The sequence below is a fragment of the Schistocerca piceifrons genome, chromosome 6 (genome assembly GCF_021461385.2).
Source record: "Schistocerca piceifrons isolate TAMUIC-IGC-003096 chromosome 6, iqSchPice1.1, whole genome shotgun sequence".
Lineage (NCBI taxonomy): Eukaryota > Metazoa > Arthropoda > Insecta > Orthoptera > Acrididae > Schistocerca > Schistocerca piceifrons.
The window spans coordinates 331018209-331038453 of record NC_060143.1 but is presented as its reverse complement, the minus strand read 5'-3'; the positions used below and the strand labels follow the sequence as shown (position 1 = coordinate 331038453).

Here is a 20245-nt window from a genome sequence, read left to right as displayed (position 1 = left end):
GGAGGTAGCAGTAAGTGATCTTGTCATTATACCCAGTCTTACTTGTCTTACTTGTTTTATAGGCGCTAGGATCCCCAGTTATATGATCACCTTCATGGATTTGCTGTTATGTCGAGTCAAAACTGAAGTATTTGGTAACGCCTCGTAATATGTAAGTCAAACGAATACTCTGCTGTAGTCATCAAGGATCTCAAATCTGATGTTCATCAGTTTTCCATATAAACCTGTGTGCAGAGGTATTCGTGGTTGGCAATGAAAAAAAAAAAAAAAAAAAAAAAAAAAAAAAAAAAAAAAAAAAAAAAAAAATATATTATACTCACTGGAGCATTTTATGACATCCTCCTCAGTTACACCAGAGGCGCCATTGCTGGGGTTCGTGACTTGTCCTGGGGTCTCAATTGTAGTGTTGACAGCAGCTAACACAGCCTCCAGGGATTGTTAGGTCATATTTTTGCCTAACCAGCCAGTCTCTCCTGCCATCTGCATATAGTTATGTCATATTTTTGCCTAGCCAACCAACGTGTATACTATGATACTTACTACCTAACATTTTATACTCTTTGTGAGAAATGATGTGAATGATACGATACGATATAATATGAATAATTATATATTTTTGATGACATGATAGATAGTTTTCTACTTACTACTGAATATTTTATACCTTTTGTGAGATGTGATGTGAATGGGGAAGGTTTATATAAATTTTGAAAAGGGGGGGGGGGGAGTCTAGGCACAAACATGACTAACTCTACACACACACCCTACCTTTCAGACAACACTCACAGACAAGTGTGACTGATTCTTCACCATTTGCCATTCCATAGGAGTTGCTAATATCTTTCTTTGGGGACTTCAAAGGTGAGGGTGAGAATGTCCATTCTGCAGGAGACGTTTAACATCATACCTCCTCCGGCTTCTCACTCTAGTACAGGAGAAGTAGGGATCCTGGGGAAGGGGGGTGGGAAGGGTTTCCTGCCTTTGGGGCTATCTTCTTTCACTTCTTCGATCTTAGCAACCATTTCTATCTTTTCCTTTCTTACTTCTCATGTGAGTCTATCTTTCCCTCTTTCCATATGCATACACTTCTATTGATGAAGTCCTTCACAATTTATGCAGTTTTCTATAACCTTCAACTTATTTTACATAAGCAGGCCAAAGAATTAGGCTACACATCATATACACACAAAGACACAAACAGAAAAAACAATGTGAGAACTGTCATATGTTTGGGGGGGAAAATTGTGCACATAATGATGCATATGCACACATGGTTATGCGAGGTGACAGTTTCACATCATATACAGGCATGTACAGGGATATATTTATATACGTAAGAACTAAGAGTATTCATGGTTGTTATGACGGTACACATTGTGGTTCATTATGCTACATTGTATACCTAAGTGTACAGATTTGATGTCAGTCTAACAACTATTCTGACAAATTGCAGGATAGTGGGACAAGTAGAGTGTAAGTAATTGTGAGGTGTCTGCTGGAAACTTAGGACTGGAAGAGTAAGGGAGGACTCTAAGGGGTTGAAAGAATTATTGAGAAGAGAGTGGGAGGGGTAAAGTAGAGCTTTAGATTTTCTAGGAGGTAATTTTGAATTATAGTGTACATAAAGATGTATACTAGGTCAATGGAATATGAAGCCTACTCAGGAAGGAGAAGAGGGTAAACACAGCATTGATTGGATGGAACAGGGCAGGTAGAAAGACCCAAGAAGGGCTGACCTATACTGTGCAGGCAGGGGCACCAAGAAGGGGATTGACCTGTACCATAGTATATTAGGAATTTGTTTAAAGGGGGGTACCTACCAAAATGGAAGGAGGAAGTGCATTCATAGTATCAACTTGTATGTAAGGTATAGGTACTGTGCCTAAAAGGAAAAGGGCAGTATCGTGACGAAAGTCACACATTTTGTAAATATTATTCTGGTAAGTTTGAATTCTCTTTTCCACTCGCATTGTTATGTGTTGTGTGAAGTTCCAAGGGTCGAAAAGAGCACCTTTATTTAACCAGAGTTCCTCCAGATTGTAATAAGTAAGGAATAAATACATACTTGGAAAAAGTAGTAAGCAAAGTATGAGCAAACAACAGAATACACATGGGTCAGGCACACTTGGAATTTACGATTGGAAAAGGGAACAGAAAACAGGAAAATTCTTGTCCTCACGAATTTTAGATTTTGAAAGAACTGACTTCAATATTGATAAAACGGCTCTGGTTTTATAATGGTAGTAAAATGAAAAAAAAGGAGAGCTATAGATTAAGTATGTGATTATTAAAAGGAATGTCATGCAAACTGATCAAACTATAAATCAATGTTATATGAAAACAATAGTGATGTACATAACTAACATGTATAAAATATTGTGTTGGTATTTTAAAGATGAGTGTGTGAAAGTGGAACTGTGTCTACTGCACCACAATTATGTGTGTGCAGGACTGGTGTGTATCGGACGGTTGATCAGCGTGGGCAGGTAGTCACAACGCTCGCCTCAGAAGTTACACTCCCAGCACAAGGAGCTAACATGACGTACTCTGTGACGGTGTTACATCAGTCATTACTGAGAACAGTTGAATGTTGTTAAAGAAAAGAAAAGACACTTTCTTATTCACTTACTCTCGTGAGGTCTGGATGGTGGACTTGCTAGAGCTTTCTAGATTGTATTTGTTATAACATATGTAACAGTATCTGTCGGACCAGTAATTGTTGGGCTTACAAAAAATGAATCATTTATATGGTGTCTTGTCTGTGGAAGTGAAAATATAGTGAGATTGGTTTAAAAGTATCCTGAGTGTACGGAGTTATTTTAAGAGTATAAAAAATTCCTCCAAAACAGCATCTTATCTTTGGAGTAGAAGCTGGGCAGACAATTGCAGCTTGCTATCCTGAATAAATAAAGTGGCTGGCACACCAGCACCACACTGCTCCCTATAGTCACCGGAAACTGCCAAAACTGTGCCTGGATTATGTTGTTTTTCAAAACAGTGATGAATATTATCATCTATGAAATAGGTTCCTTTATCAAAGTATTAATCTGTTTCACATTTCCTACATAATGTATTTTATACATGAATAAAGAAATGACTACTGATTAAAGGAATTACATAACACTATAAATACAGGCATTTGGGGAACGTAATATTTATGGAAGTCCACTTGCCCTTGTGAGAGTAATGAGGACTGACATGATGTAAAATACTGGTCCATTGATCAAAAACCTGTTTCTTGACCAGAAGAGAGGTGACCCTCCAATGATGGCTTCTATAGTATAGTTTAGTTTTTTGAGTATTTAGTGGATTGTATACATTACAACTCAGTATAATGTGGAAGGTATCAGCATGCTTACAAACAAGATATATTTTCTGCAGGGAAACATGGGTTTGAACTGGTCATTTACATAATTCAGACTATTTTCGCAAAGCTTGCTTTATGCATTTTTTTGGAAAATAGTCATGTAGAACACATACTTTTCTGATTGTGTTATGGCACTCCTGAAATAACTGGTTTGCATGGTATTAGATGGCAGGGCATATCATTGTCATGCCAATGAAGTCATCAGTCTGCTGGCTGATGAGAGTTACCATTAGCCACCATGCCAGGTGTCTGTTTACTTTGTGTGGGCAATATTAAGCTACATTTATTGACATTATCCGTTATGTGAGTTGGTTGCTAGTTACAGCCACTGCATGGAAGTTAAGTGTATATGGCTAGACTTGTATTAAATACTCAATAAGGAAGTTGATGGTGAATATAAAATTCCTGTGAGTGAATGACTGGATGGGCATAAAAGAAGAGAAACAAACATCTCCAAAGCAAAATCACCTCAATATTCAAAGCAAAATGCCGGGCCTGGTATTGACTGCCGGTGTGCTGAAAGGAGTGAGGTAAGCAACCGTGAAGGGAAAAATTTGTCATGCATGCAAACTCTCTTATGCTGACCTATCATATTTCAATAACCTATTATATTCTTCACATTATAAAATAAATGGATACATACAAAATCTACTCACCGAGTGGCAGGAGGGGAACACACACATAAAAGGATTTATTTTACAAGCTTTTGGAGCAAGTGGCTCCTTCTTCTGGCAGAAGAGTTGAAGGGGAAGGAAGAGGGGTGAAGGAAAAAGACTGGAGAGGGTTAGGGAAAGGGGTAGAGTTCAGAAAACTTGATCAAAGGTCGAATCCCAATGGTCCTGTGCTCATTGCAATGATAACTGGTGATGTCGTTGAGTCAACATGTGAACATGAAGCAGTGGTCTGCTGCAGAGCTCCATGCTCAACAATGTATGATGAACAGTGTGCTCCAAAATACTTGTGCATGCAACGGCATTGTGTTCTTTTGGCAGAGATGCCACAGATCAACATCTTTCCTACTTAACAGAGTAGACAAATCTCCAAATCTCACATTCTGTGAAGAGTCATGGACATACAAGCATCTGCAGCAATACTCCACATGACAATGAATAAGCACAATATAGGTAGTGTTTTTAGAAGATTTGCTGCATCTTCTATGTGTTTTGTCATTAAAACAGCCTCTGGTTCACCTTCCCCACAACATTATCTATGTAACTCTTCCATTTTAAGTTGTTCATAATCGTAAACGCTAAGTATTTAGTTGCATTGGCAGCCTTTAGATTTGTGTGGTTTATCATCCAGCTGACATTTAATGTATTCCTTTTAGACTCATGTGGATGACCCCACATTTTTCATTATTTAGAGTCATTGCCACTTTTCACACCATAGTGAAATTCTTTGCAAATAATTTTGCAATTGGCTTTGATACTCAGATGACTTTACCAGATGGTAAATGATGGTTTCATCTGCACACAACCTAAGAGGGCTGCTCAGATTGTCTCCTAAACTTTTTATACATGGGCCTCAGGAGTAATGGTCAGTATTCAGCATATGAAATAAGTCTAGTAAATGTGGGCTCTAAACTGCATACCTTAAGAGCTATGAGCAATTCTTAATCTCTGATACAGTGAAACATCTCTCTTTTACTGCAACCTCTTTGCTTCCATATTTTCAAAGGTGGTAGTATGGACCAAAGTACAAAAAATGTCCAGTAAACATGTGCTCTAAAGTGCACAGCTTAACAACTATGAGCACTTGTTATCTTTACTACAGTGAAACACATCTCTTCTACTGAACAAATGTTCATAGCCCTTAAAGTATGCATTTCAGAGCCCATGTTTACTAGACAATTTTTTCTTGTCGTGGTCCTTACTACCTCCTCCCAGAATGTGGTGAGCAAACAGCTTGCAGAAGAAAAGATTTCTTCCACAGTATTGAAGGAAAACAAGTGCTCCTATCTCTTAAGGTATGCATTTTAGGGTCCATGTTCACTTAACATTTTTGCTTCAAATTGTTATTACTATCATATACCTGAATATTTACCATTCCTCCTGAAAAAAACCCATACAGCTTAGGAAAAAGTCTAGCACCTATAACACTTCCTGTGGGAATGTCAGGTATTACTTGTAGTTTACTCGGTAGCTTTCCATCAATTACTATGAACTGTGGCCTTACTGACAGAAAATCAGGGTTCCTGTTGCACAACTAAAACGATACTCCATAGACACACAATCTGATCTGAGGCCAAAGTGAAATTTTCACTCTGCAGTGAACTGTGTGCTGACATGAAAATTCCTGGCAGATTAAAACTGTGTGCCGGATGGAGACTCAAACTCCTGAGTTTTGAGTCTCCTTTGCCTTTCACAGGCAAATACTCTACCGACTGAGCAAAGGTCTCAAGTTTGAGTCTCAGTCTAGCAAATAGTTTTAACCTGCCAGGAAGTTTCATATCAGCACACATTCTGCCACAGAGTGAAAATTTCATTCTGGAAACATTACCAGTCTCTGCAATATCCTTTCTTGCATGAGTGCTAGTCTTGCAAGTTTCACAAGACAGCTTTTGTGAAGTTTGGAAGATAGGAGATGAGGTACTGGCGAAAGTTAAGCTGTGAGGATGGGTTGCAAGTTGTGCTTGAGTAGCTCAGTGGGTAGGGCACTTGTCACTTGTTCACAAAAGGCAAAGGTCCTGAGTTTGAGTCTTGGTCTGGCATACACTTTTAATTTGCCAAGAAGTTTGATTTGAAGCTGTTTGTGAGGAATGGCATTGAAAGTATTCTGGAAATCTAAAAATAGGGAATCAATTTGAAATCCCCTGTCAATAATAATCATTATTTCATGTGAATAAAGACATAGTTGTGTATCACAAAAACAGTATTTCATGAATCTGTGCAGACTGTGTTCTCTGTTCTTTGAGGATTTCCTGAATCTGTGCAGACTGAGTTCTCTGTTCTTTGAGGTAATTCATAATGTTCAAACACAGTATATGTTCCAAAATGTTACAGCAAATTGATGTCTGTATTATGGAACTATAATTCAAAGGATTACTTTTACTTCCTTCCTTGTGTATTTGTGTGACATGTGCAGCTTTCCAGTCCTCAGGCACAGATCTTTTGTCAAGCAAGCAGCTGTACATAATTGCTAAGTATGGAGTTATTATATCAGCACACTCTGAAATGCACCTATTATTTGGCCATGATAACTTGACGATTTCACTAGTGCTCCAAAACTGAAGAAAATCAGCACTGCTTGAAAGCTGTTCATTTGTCTCCGAGTGCTGCCAACATCAAGATGCCCCTAGATGCAAAGTATTACAAAAGGTTTGAGTCCACTAGCAAATAGCTTCCATAAATACTTGGTGAGGTGTTTGTATTAGAACAAAAATTTACTTAAGTTTACCCAAGTCGCCGGCCGGAGTGGCCGAGTGGTTCTAGGCGCTACAGTTGGGAACCGCGCTACCGCTATGGTCACAGGTTCAAATCCTGCCTCAGGCATGAATGTGTGTGATGTCCTTAGGTTAGTTAGGTTTAAGTAGTTCTAAGTTCTAGGTGACTGACGACCTCAGCAGTTAAGTCCCATAGTGCTCAGAGCCATTTACCCAAGTCACTGGGGCAAGTTTATTTCAGGAACTTGCAGGAAGCACTTGCTACAGAAGTGCAGTTATTCTTAAAAACCAGAGCAGTCACCACTGTTGTTGATTATTATTCATGAATAAAAATCATAACAAGAAAAAAATTTAAAAAATTATCAGGGGAGTACATATTGATGTTGCTAATCAGTTAACTAAAATCAGAGGACTTCACTTGGATTAAAAATTTTGTGTTTGTCATATGCAAATTTTGAACCTCCCTTGTCTATTGCATAGTGGAGTATTCAATAACAGGAAAGAAAAATGTGGCATGGCATCTCTTCAAGATATTTCCCTTTAATTACTCTTCAGTTTTTGCAAGCAGTATTTACTACTTTTATCACAAATGTAATCCATTTATATTTATGTGATACGTGATATGGTAACATTAAAAAATTGATAAAATTTAAAGATATCTGCACTGCCACTCTGCTTTGCCTCTGAAACAAATTGATACATAAACTCATTTCACAGTTCCTTGACTGATGGTGCCAATTATGTGTGTTTAAGGGTTCAAATGGTACGTTCATTTCTGCCCATCTGTATTTGTGCCATTCTCCTTTTTGACAATGATAGTTTCGAACTGGCACTTAACAAAAACAACCCCTGTAAGTTTTAGAACAACTTCCATGAAAGAACAAATTCGGCAAGTACTTGCAGCAAGATGCAAGAAACTCAGACAAATTTTCACCCCACAGTAGAGTTTGTTGGGCTGAGTCTCTAACCTGGGAACCTGATCTGGAACTTAATTTTAATTTGTCAGGAAGTTTCATGAAAGGAATTGTTTCCAGAAACTTCCAAATTTCTTGAATTTGATTAAACTAGTTGATGTAGATGGAAGGGGGTGAGTGTGTGTGTGTGTGGGGGGGGGGGGGGGGGGGGGAGAGGGGGGGATTGCAGATATGATTGTTTGCAATATTTCCCCTAATTCAATGATTGTTTGGACAATATGCCATACCACAGCAGGAAGTTAGACAGAATGCCTAATAAATACGATTTCAGGATTGTGAGGTCAGATTAGTTGTAAGATGGGCAAATAAACTGCAATGACTGAATGAGGAAGGCTGAACTGTTATCTGCAATAAAGGAAAACAAACCAGCCATGAAAGTGTATGTTGTGTATAAAATCGCTGGAGCAGGGGCCACAATGTAGTGCATTTTTTGCCCTACAACTGCATTCTAAATTCAATAGAATTGGCATAGACCAAAATAAAACACAATTTCTGGGAGAAAACTGTCACTGGTGACATGTTGAAGGAAAGATGGCAGAGTCTTCTTAATGCTGCTTTCCTTTCAGTTACTGCACAGGACTGGCAAGGTTACTGCAGGAATGAGCAGCAGCTGGAGCAAGAGTGCTGGGCAAGAGATGGAATAATGGGAATGGGCATCAATGAAGTTATCATCAATACTATGCCCCCATGCGATGATGATGATGACAATATTGGAAAAAAAAATTACAGTGATATTTGGTGAACACCACATGACAGTTCTTTAAGGCACAATTAATTACTCTTTCTAAACATTACTGCTGCCTGCATTTAATAAATGTGATGTGCAAACAGATTCCAAAAATCAGTTTAAAACTTTCAGTTCATAATGTTGCAAGTCGTACATTCATTTTTAATTGTTTTTTTTATATATAAAAAATACATAAGTTAGAGGTAAAACTCTCGAACATGAGTATATCAACAAATTAGGTACTTTCTGATCCAACAAAAGTGTCACTTAAGTGGACAATACTTCCGGCAGTGCAATTTTGTGTTAAGCACAAAACACAGATAGTGGTGCCAGTACTGATGCACGTAGCCAATGCTGCCTTCCCCTCACTGCTCCTCACCTCGCCACAGCCATAATGCGGGATCACGGCCATTACCAATAGCCACTATGCCAATCATCAACTTATTGTGGACAAACAGTAATTTGTGTGGAAAACAAGACAGGAAGAGTTGAATTTATTCAGTGATTTAAATTGCTTCGCTACACCAAGGGCATCTACGTCTAAGTTATTAATGTTGGCAGCTGTCCTTGCTTTGTATTCTGGAATATTTACATTGTCTTCTTTTGTGAAGGAATTTCAGAAATTGTGTTTAGTAGCTGCTTTAATGGCACTGTCATGAGTAATATCACCATAGCACTTATGCAGTGAAGATGTTCATTGTATCTTGTTGCTAATGTACTTTACATATGATAACATTTGTTTTGGATTTTCTGTCAGATTTTGAGACAGAGTTTCAACATAGAAACTGTTAAAAGCATCTCAATTTAAGTCCCAGTAAATTTTGAGCTTCTCTAAAACATTGCCAATCTTGGAGATATTGTGTTCTTTTGCACTTCCTTGCTTTTTTTCTTGACTCTGCAAATATGTTCTGACCTTTTTTTGTGTACTTGGGCGAACAGTTGCGCCTCTTATTAATTTATGAACTATATGCCTGTGCTTTACAAAGTTAAAGAAAAGCCTTTGCATGCCATCACTTTTAGGGTTTCATACATCTGTCAGTAAAAAAGGAACTATTATAGGATTGTCATGTCAATAAATTTGTTTTTCCTACCAAGAAGTCAAATATAAATGCAACATGTTTAAAGAAGCAAAGTAATTTAATTAAGTTTTTAACACAAAGCAAAACAAGTAGATCTGTTCATCCTAGCCGCGTAAATTCAATGTTACTTTATATTCGTAAAGATAAGGTTGCTGCACTTAGCTCTGTTGCTGACATAAACTTATGAAAATGCTTCTGTTACTGAGGAGAAAAAAAAGCTACCTGTGCTATCTACTGGTTTTTTGGTGTACTGCTTTCTCCGTGATCTGATTCTGATGAAATGAAGCCTATATGTTGCCCCAAGCTATGCTTAAATTACCTGTGCAAATTTATCTAGTAGTTTTAGAGATTAGTGTGCTCAAACAAAGAGGCATTACTGTTAATTGTTTTATTATTAGTACAGATTTGGTATAAATATATCAGTTGCCACTGATTCTGTTTCTTTGAATGTAAGCCACAATTGGTTTACACTGCTATACTTAGTTTGGAAGGAGTGGAGACTGTCTCGTAGAAACGTGTCAAGCAAATTTTTATCTACTTTTTTAAATACACAGATTTTGTGTTTATTTTTGGTGGTTTTGGATATTATAGTATTCAGTCTGGCTACAACAACCATATGGTCATTAATTCCCGTATCTGTCATGATGCTCCCTATTTTCTCAGGATTATTTGTTGCATATAGGTGAAATATGTTTTTGCAACCTTTTACACTTCAAATGGGCTCCAGAACTAAATGTTCAAAATAATTTTCGGAGAAACCATTTAGTATAATTTCAGACCATGTGTTATTCTTACCACTGACTTTAAATGCATATTTTTGGCAACATATTGAGGTTAGATTGAAGTAATCACCAGCTATAACTGTGTGAGACACAAGTTTTATTTGACTCTTTCAGCAATTCAATCATCTGAGTAAGGAGGTTGGTAAAAAAATCAATTATTAATTTATTCTGGTTGTCAAGTATAACCTCTACCTTTATAAACTCACAAGAACTATCTACTTCACTTTCACTGCAAGATAAACTGCTTCTAAAAGTAACAAACAATATAAAAGAAAGCATAAATAACTAGAGCATACAATTCTGATATATTATCGTGCACAAAAATTAAAATCCCATGTAATCTTCCAAATAAGATTGCTGATGTAAACAATGCAGTATAAAAAATAAAGAATGCTCATCAGTATGTACACAGTCATTAGTAAGCCACCAAAATCATGTACACAATACTCTTAATTCAAATTAATTTAATTAGACACTGCATCTGCATAATATCTTGTCAGTTTACTTCCTTCCTGTGCATCTGTTTCCTTGTCTCTCTATTTATTATTCTTTCCTGAACCTCCATGGCCCCTTTCTGTTCCTTATCCTACTCCCACCTCGCTCCTTTAAGTGGTAGACACTTGGCACAAATTCCAGCAATCTACAGTACTAAAGTAAAAACAGCCAATATGCAGTGCTGCCCAATGAGACCTCAGAACTGAACTGTATGATTCATCTTAGTAGATTTTCTATATCCTGTTGCCAACAGTTGATTCTTTCAGGCAGTGAAGATGAATCTCTGTGTGGCAGTTCCAATCCTGATAGGTGTTTGCAAGTGAAACATTCCGTTTGCTTCTTCCTCGGAGCTTCCGTGACATTGTGGGAAGTTCCACTCATATCCGTGGCCAGAACCCATACGCTCTGTGCAATATAGATACAGTAAAAAATTCAGCATGCTGTTCTGCAGGTTTACTCAGTTGACCTGAATTAATCTCCTACACTGGTACACTATTAAATCAGTCTAATAAAAAGGATCATGAGATTCAATTTGTCCATGACATTGGGTTAGAATCTGGATCTGTCACAACTCTTACATCACTAATAAATGCCCCATAACAATCCAACTATTTTCAAAATACTCACAGGTCTGACAACTAGATTGGAAAATGAATACCAAAAACAGTGACTACACTATCTACACCTCATCTCCAACAACTCTCACCAATGACCTACTCCATAAAAGAAACAGGATAACAGTTTAAGGCCAAAAAGGAACAGGACACACATAAAACACAGCACACCTTTTCCACAGGAACAAATGGAATTTATCATCTCCTGTTAAATCTTGCCAAATCTGCCTCATTCATTAAACAACACCTACGTGCTGCACACTCTGCAATGCAGGCTCTTTCTAATGAGTATGTGACCTACTAAACTCCAATGCCTGCCAAGACAACTGGAAAATGACCAAGCTGAGCTCTTTCAAAGCTTTCCAAACAGCTTTATTGATCACTGAGGACCATTCACTTCCAATATGATCCACTCACTAATCTTGAAACATTATCTCTACCCTACAGGACCTACTAGTCATCTCCCCCCCCCCCCTCCCCCCTCACCCACAATGGCTGCCCACCACTGATTACCTATTTCATGAGCTCCAAAACCACCCCATCCAGCCTCAGGAGAAAAATGTACGCACTTTCAAAGGTCAATTCCTGATTTGATCCAATTCATAGAAGTTCTCTGTAAGATACTGTTTCTTATCAGGGATTTTCAAAAGTTTCTTTCCAGGAGCTGGTGCAAAATACATCATGGAAAATCACTGCCCTTAGCTAGTCTAGTAGGCACCCAACCATAAACCATTTAGAATTACTGGAAGCCCAACCCATCATCTTGAGGCTGAAAAAGGCAACCTATGTCTGGATGTTGGGAATCAGCTCTGACAGTCTCAATGGCTAAAGGAAGAGCCCATTGATGCAGCTGGGAATTATATGCTATAATAATAAACATCATTTAATAAATGCAAATTAAGGAAATTTAAGTACATATATTAAACATACTGTTAAAATTTATATCATCAGTGGGTAGGCAATGTCCACAACCATCCAGTTTTAGCTTGGAGCCTGGATGTCCATCACAACCCACGCAGCGATTACCACCCTTACAGACGCCACATGTATCAATATCTGTGTCTGGAGGTCTCCCAGTAGAACCTGAGACACAGATGCCACACCTGTGAGAGTAAAATAAAAAGTAAATTATTCTCCAGGATCAATTTTTCTAAAGAAATTTGTTTAAACTTACATTAATTCTCACGAACCACTTAGGCAGCTGCTCTGATAATAGATAAATAAAAATAATTAGAATTGACTAACAGATATAAAAACAGTACAATTAAGAGGAAAACTGACTGCTAATTGGTGTATAAGATAGAAAGCTGGGTTTAGCCAAGAGATGGCAGATGAATGGAGGACACATGTTCTCAGAGACTATGGCACATTACAAAACTCCAAAATTTTGTTGTTTTATCTATCTCATTTAAACTATAACTGTTTTGTTCAGTAACTAAGACAATTTTCTGAGCTTTAAAGTTTAGCAATCTCATTATGTGCTATTACATACTTTATATGAAATACTGGTTTTAAAACAATTATACTCACTTTATTAAACCCTACAATTAAACAAAGTAAATTAAGTCTTCTCACAACAATTGGTGTTTTGCACACATTTTATTTCTACTATCCACTATACAGACCAAACTAAAATGTTGGTCAGTCAACAAAAATAAATATTGAAATGTGACATAATGGTGACCCATGTATAAAACTTGTAGAATACAAAACAGTGTGTGATAACAATTTTCTTTTCTTTTATGACAATGATCATATAAGTTAAAATCCATAAAAAAAAAAAAAATGCAGTCGAAGACTGCTTTATATATTCTACAATAGTAACTGTTCCAAAAAGCACAGAATTTTCATTTTGGCACAAAAAAGAAATGGATTCGGGAAAATCTCCCTGATATAAAATGATTGTCATCAAAATTACCAAAGTTGAAAAACAAAAATCAGTAATCAGCAGAAACACTGTAGATAATTATCTTCTTGTTCCATGCATTATGCTTGCAATATTCTGCTGTGATGAACCAGCAACTGAATACAGTATTACATGGGCTTTAATGTAGTGGCAATTGTGTCTCACTGATACTGCAAATTTATCTCACTCATAATCCATTTTAAATTTCTTCCCTGGATGTAATGTACAAGTGCTCCCTATATCTTACTACCTCTACACATTTGTTGTCTCTAGGCTTCTTTCCATCTTAGGCATCTCCTTTCCGCTCCAGTAATCACTCATCCTTTCCAGGATTTGCTTGGCCTTCCTATTGGTCTTCAACTTTCACATTTTTCTAAAAGTATATTTATGCTCACCTCATGCATTTCATTTATTCATTTCGATTTAATTATGCACCCATCTTTGAAGATATTACACGCTATCAGTGACATTACAATTTGTAAAAAGTAAAGAGTAATGGAACACAGGAAACAAAATAATAAGAACAAATCACATTGTAAGCTAGATGACTATAAAACATAGTAATATTTGTCACGTGCAAATAGCACCTCCTTCCATTAAGCCCACTGCTCATATTATTCACTAAGTCCCACACAGGTTCAGAAGATATGGTGTATCCATGGTGTATGTTGTCAGACATGTTCAACAGAACAGACACCACTGGTGGTACAGCAGCAATTTACAAGAAAGCAAGACTTCAGCTGACTGCAGGCATTGGAATAAATCGGTGGTGAAGGTTGAAAATTTGTAGAGCACCAGGACTCAAATCCAGATGCCTCACTTCACTAGAATGGTTGCTTTAACCATCTGTGTCATATAGACTTGCTTCCTGCCCAATCCAAATTCTCAGCTTGTCACATGCAAATAGCACCCCCTACCATCAGCCCCACTGCTTGTAGTATTCGCTAAGTCCTGCAGGGGTTTGGAAGATAAGGTACAGCCACACTGAGAGTACCTAGTGCTGTAGGATACGTCAAACAGAACAGACAATACATATCAATATACAAAATTTATAAACTTTAAGAGTGAAAATGTAAGGTACTTCTTTGCAAAGTTAATGAATTCCTTACTGTATGAAATACCTTTTTTTTCATCAATTCTGTATGAAATTACTAAAATTCCTTACTGGGAAAGTTCTTGTTGTTGTGGTCTTCAGTCCTGAGACTGGTTTGATGCAGCTCTCATTGCTACTCTATCCTGTGCAAGCTGCTTCATCTCCCAGTAGATACTGCAATCTACATCCTTCTGAATCCGCTTAGTGTATTCATCTCTTGGTCTCCTTCTACGATTTTTACCCTGCACACTGCCCTCCAATACTACATTGATGATCCCTTGACGCTTCAGAATATGTCCTACCAACCGATACCTTCTTCTAGTCAAGTTGTGCCACAAACTCCTCTTCTCCCCAATTCTATTCAATACCTCCTCATTAGTTATGTGATCTACCCATCTAATCTTCAGCATTCTTCTGTAGCACCACATTTGGAAAGCTTCTATTCTCTTCTTGTCCGAACTATTTATCGTCCATGTTTCACTTCCATACACGGCTACACTCCGTACAAATACTCTTAGAAACGACTTCCTGACACTTAAATCTATACTCGATGTTAACAAATTTCTCTTCTTCAGAAACACTTTCCTTGCCATTGCCAGTCTACATTTTATATCCTCTCTACTTCGACCATCATCAGTTATTTTGCTCCCCAAATAGCAACACTCTTTTACTACTTTAAGTGTCTCATTCACTAATCTAATTCTCTCAGCATCACCTGAGTTAACTCGACTACATTCCATTATCCTCGTTTTGCTTTTGTTGATGTTCATCTTAAATCCTCCTCTCAAGACACTGTCCATCCCATTCTACTGCTCTTCCAAGTCCTTTGCTGTCTCTGATAGAATTACAACGTCATCGGCGAACCTTAAAGTTTTTATTTCTTCTCCATGGATTTTAATACCTACTATGAATTTTTCTTTTGTTTCCTTGATTGCTTGCTCGATATACAGATTGAATAACATCGGGGAGAGGCTACAACCCTGTCTCACTCCCTTCCCAACCGCTGCTTCCCTTTCATGCCCCTCGACTCTTATAACTGCCATCTGGTTTCTGTACAAATTGTAAATAGCCTTTCACTCCCTGTATTTTACCCCTGCCATATCCAGAATTTGAAAGAGAGTATTCCAGTCAACACTGTCAAAAGCTTTTTCTAAGTCTACAAATTCCAGAAACATAAGTTTGCCTTTTCTTAATCTAGCTTATAAGATAAGTCGTAGGGTCAGTGTTGTGTCACGTGTTCAATATTTCTACAGAATTCAAAACGATCTTCCCCAAGGTCGGCTTCCACCAGGTTTTCCATTCATGTGTAAAGAATTTGCGTTAGTATTTTGCAGCCATGACTTATTAAACTGATAGTTCCATAATTTTCACATCTGTCAACACCTGCTTTCTTTGGGATTGGAATTATTATATTCTTCTTGAAGTCTGGGGATATTTCGCCTGTCTCATACATCTTGCTCACCAGATGGTAGAGTTTTGTCAGGACTGGCTCTCCCAGGGCTGTCAGTAGTTCTAATGGAATGTTGTCTACTTCCGGGGCCTTGTTTCGGTTTAGGCCTTTCAGTGCTCTGTCAAACTCTTCACACAGTAGCATATCTCCCGTTTTATCATCATCTACATCCTCTTCCATTTCCAAAATATTGCCCTCAAGAACCCCGCCCTTCTATAGACCCTCTACATACTCCTTCCACCTTTCTGCTTTCCCTTCTTTGCTTAGAACTGGGTTTCCATCTGAGCTCTTGATATTCATACAAGTGGTTCTCTTTTCTCCAAAGGTCTCTTTAATTTTCCTGTAGGCAGTATCTATTTTACCCCTAGTGAGATAAGCCTCTACATCCCTACATTTGTCCTCTATCCATGCCTGCTTAGCCATTTTGCACTTCCTGTTGATCTCATTTTTGAGACGTTTGTATTCCTTTTTGCCTGCTTCATTTATTGCATTTTTATGTTTTCTCCTTTCATCAATTAAATTCAATATTTCTTCTGTCACCCAAGGATTTCTACTAGCCCTCGTCTTTTTACCTACTTGATCTTTTGCTGCCATCACTACTTCATCCCTCAAAGCAACCCATTCTTCTTCTACTGTATTTCTTTCCTCCATTCTTGTCAATTGTTCCCTTATGCTCTCCCTGAAACTCTGTAGAACCTCTGGTTTAGTCAGTTTATCCAGGTCCCATCTCCTTAAATTCCCACCTTTTTGCAGTTTCTTCAGTTTTAATCTACAGTTCATAACCAATAGATTGTGGTCAGAGTCCACATCTGCCCCTGGAAATGTCTTACAATTGAAAATCTGGTTCCTAAATCTCTGTCTTACCATTATATAATCTATCTGATACCTTCTAGTGTCTCCAGGATTCTTCCATGTATACAACCTTCTTTTATGGTTCTTGAACCAGGTGTTAGCTATGATTAAGTTATGCTCTGTGCAAAATTCTACCAGACGGCTTCCTCTTTCATTTCTCTCCCCCTATCCATATTCACCCACTATGTTTCCTTGTCTCTCTTTTCCTATTCTCGAATTCCAGTCACCCATGACTATTAAATTTTGGTCTCCCTTCACTACCTGAATAATTTCTATTATCTCATCATACATTTCATCAATTTCTTCATCATCTGCAGAGCTAGTTGGCATATAAACTTGTACTACTGTAGTAGGCATGGGCTTCATGTATATCTTGGCCACAATAATGCGTTCACTATGCTGTTGGTAGTAGCTTACCCGCACTCCTATTTTTTTATTCATTATTAAACCGACTCCTGCATTACCCCTATTTGATTTTGTATTTATAACCCTGTATTCACCTGACCAAAAGTCTTGTTCCTCCTGACACCGAACTTCACTAATTCCCACTATATCTAACTGTAACCTATCCATTTCCCTTTTTAATTTTTCTAACCTACCTGCCCGATTAAGGGATCTGACATTCCACACTCCGATCCGTAGAACGCCAGTTTTCTTTCTCCTGATAACGACGTCCTCTTGAGTAGTCCCTGCCCGTAGATCCAAATGGGGGACTATTTTACCTCTGGAATATTTTAACCAAGAGGACGCCATCATCATTTAACCATACAGTAAGGCTGCATGCCCTCGGGAAAAATTACGGCTGTAGTTTCCCCTTGCTTTCAGCCGTTTGCAGTACCAGCACATGAAGGCCGTTTTGGTTAGGCCAGATCGGTCAATCATCCAGACTGTGGCCCCTGCAACTACTGAAAGGGCTGCTGCCCCTTTTCAGGAACCACACATTTGTCTGGCCTCTCAACAGATACCCCTCTGTTCTGGTTGCACCTACGGTATGGCTATCTGTATCGCTGAGAGGTGCAAGCCTCCCCACCAATGGCAAGGTCTATAGTTCATAGGGGGGGGGACTGGGAAAGTATGTGACTGAAATGGCTGTGTACTGAAAAATTTAATTCTTAGAGTTTTGTAGCTACCTTGCTTGCAATTCCAATTTCAACTGCTATGTAGAAGGCATGCAAAAGATGTTAACATGGCATGAAGTGTTGTAGCTTGGATATGCAAATGATTTTCACTTCAGCACAATGACACCAAATAGGTGGATGTGACTGCATCTACACTCCTTATGTAGGGAAGCATTACACAGCAAATTTCTCATTCAGAAATTGCGTTGAGTGTTGTTTGTTTGTGAGGAGATCATGTTTTGCTTCATGTAAAAAGGAGTAATGTCACCACCACAAGTGTGAATTCTATGGTGGCATGAATGTGTCCAAGCAAGATGGAGGTTTATGATTGTGATGTATTGCTGCTTAAGTTGGTTGACATCCTATGACTGTCAAGTGTATATGGAATCAATGTGTTGAGGAGGTCCATACTCCATGTCATGCAGCAGCTCATAAGCCCCATGTGATTAGCATAAGAAAGCATCTACACATAATTAAGTTTGCCTATTGGATACATTGTTTTTAAGATACCTGGAATGCATCTGATTGGCTTCTTCTGCCACAAGCTACCCCATACCAGTATGCATTATGCTATATAACTATGAAAAAATGCATAATACAAGCCAAGCAAAATTTTTCACCCATACTTATTCCAACTTTGTTTAACAGGTATACTACTCTTGATAGTTTAATACATCTAGACTCTGTGAATGATACCCCATGATTTTAGAATCCAAGTTTAAGCCCATCAATTTAATGATGGATGAAGTTTGTGACAGGATAATTACTTAAACTTAAAGTTACATTCTCAGTTTTTATTATCATTTATGGCTAACTGGTTACCTTTAAGTCAATGACTGACTATTCTAAGGTTATTTTCTCTGTGTTCCACTCGACTAAGTTACACTAAAGCACCAAAGAAAGTGGTATTGGAATGCATATTCAAATACAGAGATATGTACACAGGCAGAATATGGTGCTGCAGTTGGCAACCCCTATATAAGACAACAAGTGTCTGGCACAGCTGTTAGATCTGTTACTGCTACTACAATGGCAGGTTATCATGATTTAAGTGAGTTTGAGCGTGGTGTTACAGTCAGTTCACAAGCGATGGGACACAACGTATCCGAGGTATGATGAAGTGGTGATTTTCCCATACGACCATTTCACGTGTGTACCATGAACATCAGAAGTCTGGTAAAAAATCAAATCTCCTACATCGCAGTGGCTGGAAAAGGATCCTCCAAGAACAGGGCCAAAGACAACTAAAGAGAATCATTCAATGCGATGGAAGTACAACCCTTCTGCAAATTGCTGCAGATTTCATTGCTGGGCTGTCAACAAGTTTCAGCATGCAAAACATTCAATGAAACATCATCAGTATGGGCTTTTAGAGTCGAAGGCCCACTCATGTACCCTTGATGACTGCACAACAAAAGATTTACATTTTGCCCGGGCCCGTCAAAACCAAAATTGGACTGTTGATGGCTGGAAACATGTTGCCTAGTTGGATGAGTCTCGTTTCAAATTATATCAAGCAGATGGACCTGTGTGGGTACAGTGACAACCTCATGAATCCCTGGACCCTGGATGTCAGCAGGGGACTGTTCAAGCTGATGGAGGCTCTGTAATGGTGTGGGGTGTGTGCAGTTGGGGGGACCCCTGATATGTCTAGATATGTCTCTGACAGGAGACACATATGTAAGCATCCTGTCTTATCACCTGCATCCATTCATGTTCACTGACATGGGAAATTACCACCCTATTTCCCTGCTGCCAGTTTTTGCTAAGGTCATAGAAATGATTATTGCAAAACATCTTGAAAACTTTCTCATAGAAAATGATATCATAGTCAAAAATCAATTTGGGTTTCAAAAGGGGAAAAACGTTGTCAGGGAATTTACTGAAAAGATAATCTCTACTTTAGACAAGGGTAAAAAGGTCACAGGTATTTTTTGTGATTTGACCAAAGCTTTTGACTTGATCAATCACTCACTACTTCTACGCAAGTTAGAGAGATGTGGGATAGTGGACAGGGCATTACAGTGTTTAAAACCTTATTTGCCTGAAAGAAAACAGAAAGTTATACTAAATTCAAATGGAAAAAAATCATTCTTGGACTGGAAAAAGATTTGTACAGGGGTCCTGCATGGCTCAATTTTATTCACAGAAGACACCTCAGTTTAATTGAAAATGACAATTTAGAACAAATTCATGATATGTGGAAAATATGGTTTCAGCAAAGTTGATTAAAACTCAATTTCACAAAAACACAGTTAGTGGAGTTCAGTGCTAAAACATCATCACCATCTCCCATAAAAATAGTGCACAGTGATCAGGAAATGACTGAAGCAAGTTATGTCTGAAGCTTGACAAAAATTTAAATTGGAAGGCACACGTAGACTTGTTAGTGAACAAACCAAACAG

At 38.1% G+C, this 20245-nt stretch overlaps 1 protein-coding gene across 1 annotated transcript in view; it reads right to left on the bottom strand.

The window, feature by feature from the left end:
- Positions 1–20245, bottom strand: part of LOC124802759 — a 428511-nt gene that overhangs the window by 372708 nt on the left and 35558 nt on the right. Inside the window, exon 4 of the mRNA XM_047263751.1 lies at positions 12351–12523. Within this exon, the coding sequence (XP_047119707.1) occupies positions 12351–12523 (173 nt within the window). The remainder of the gene's footprint in view (positions 1–12350; positions 12524–20245) is intronic.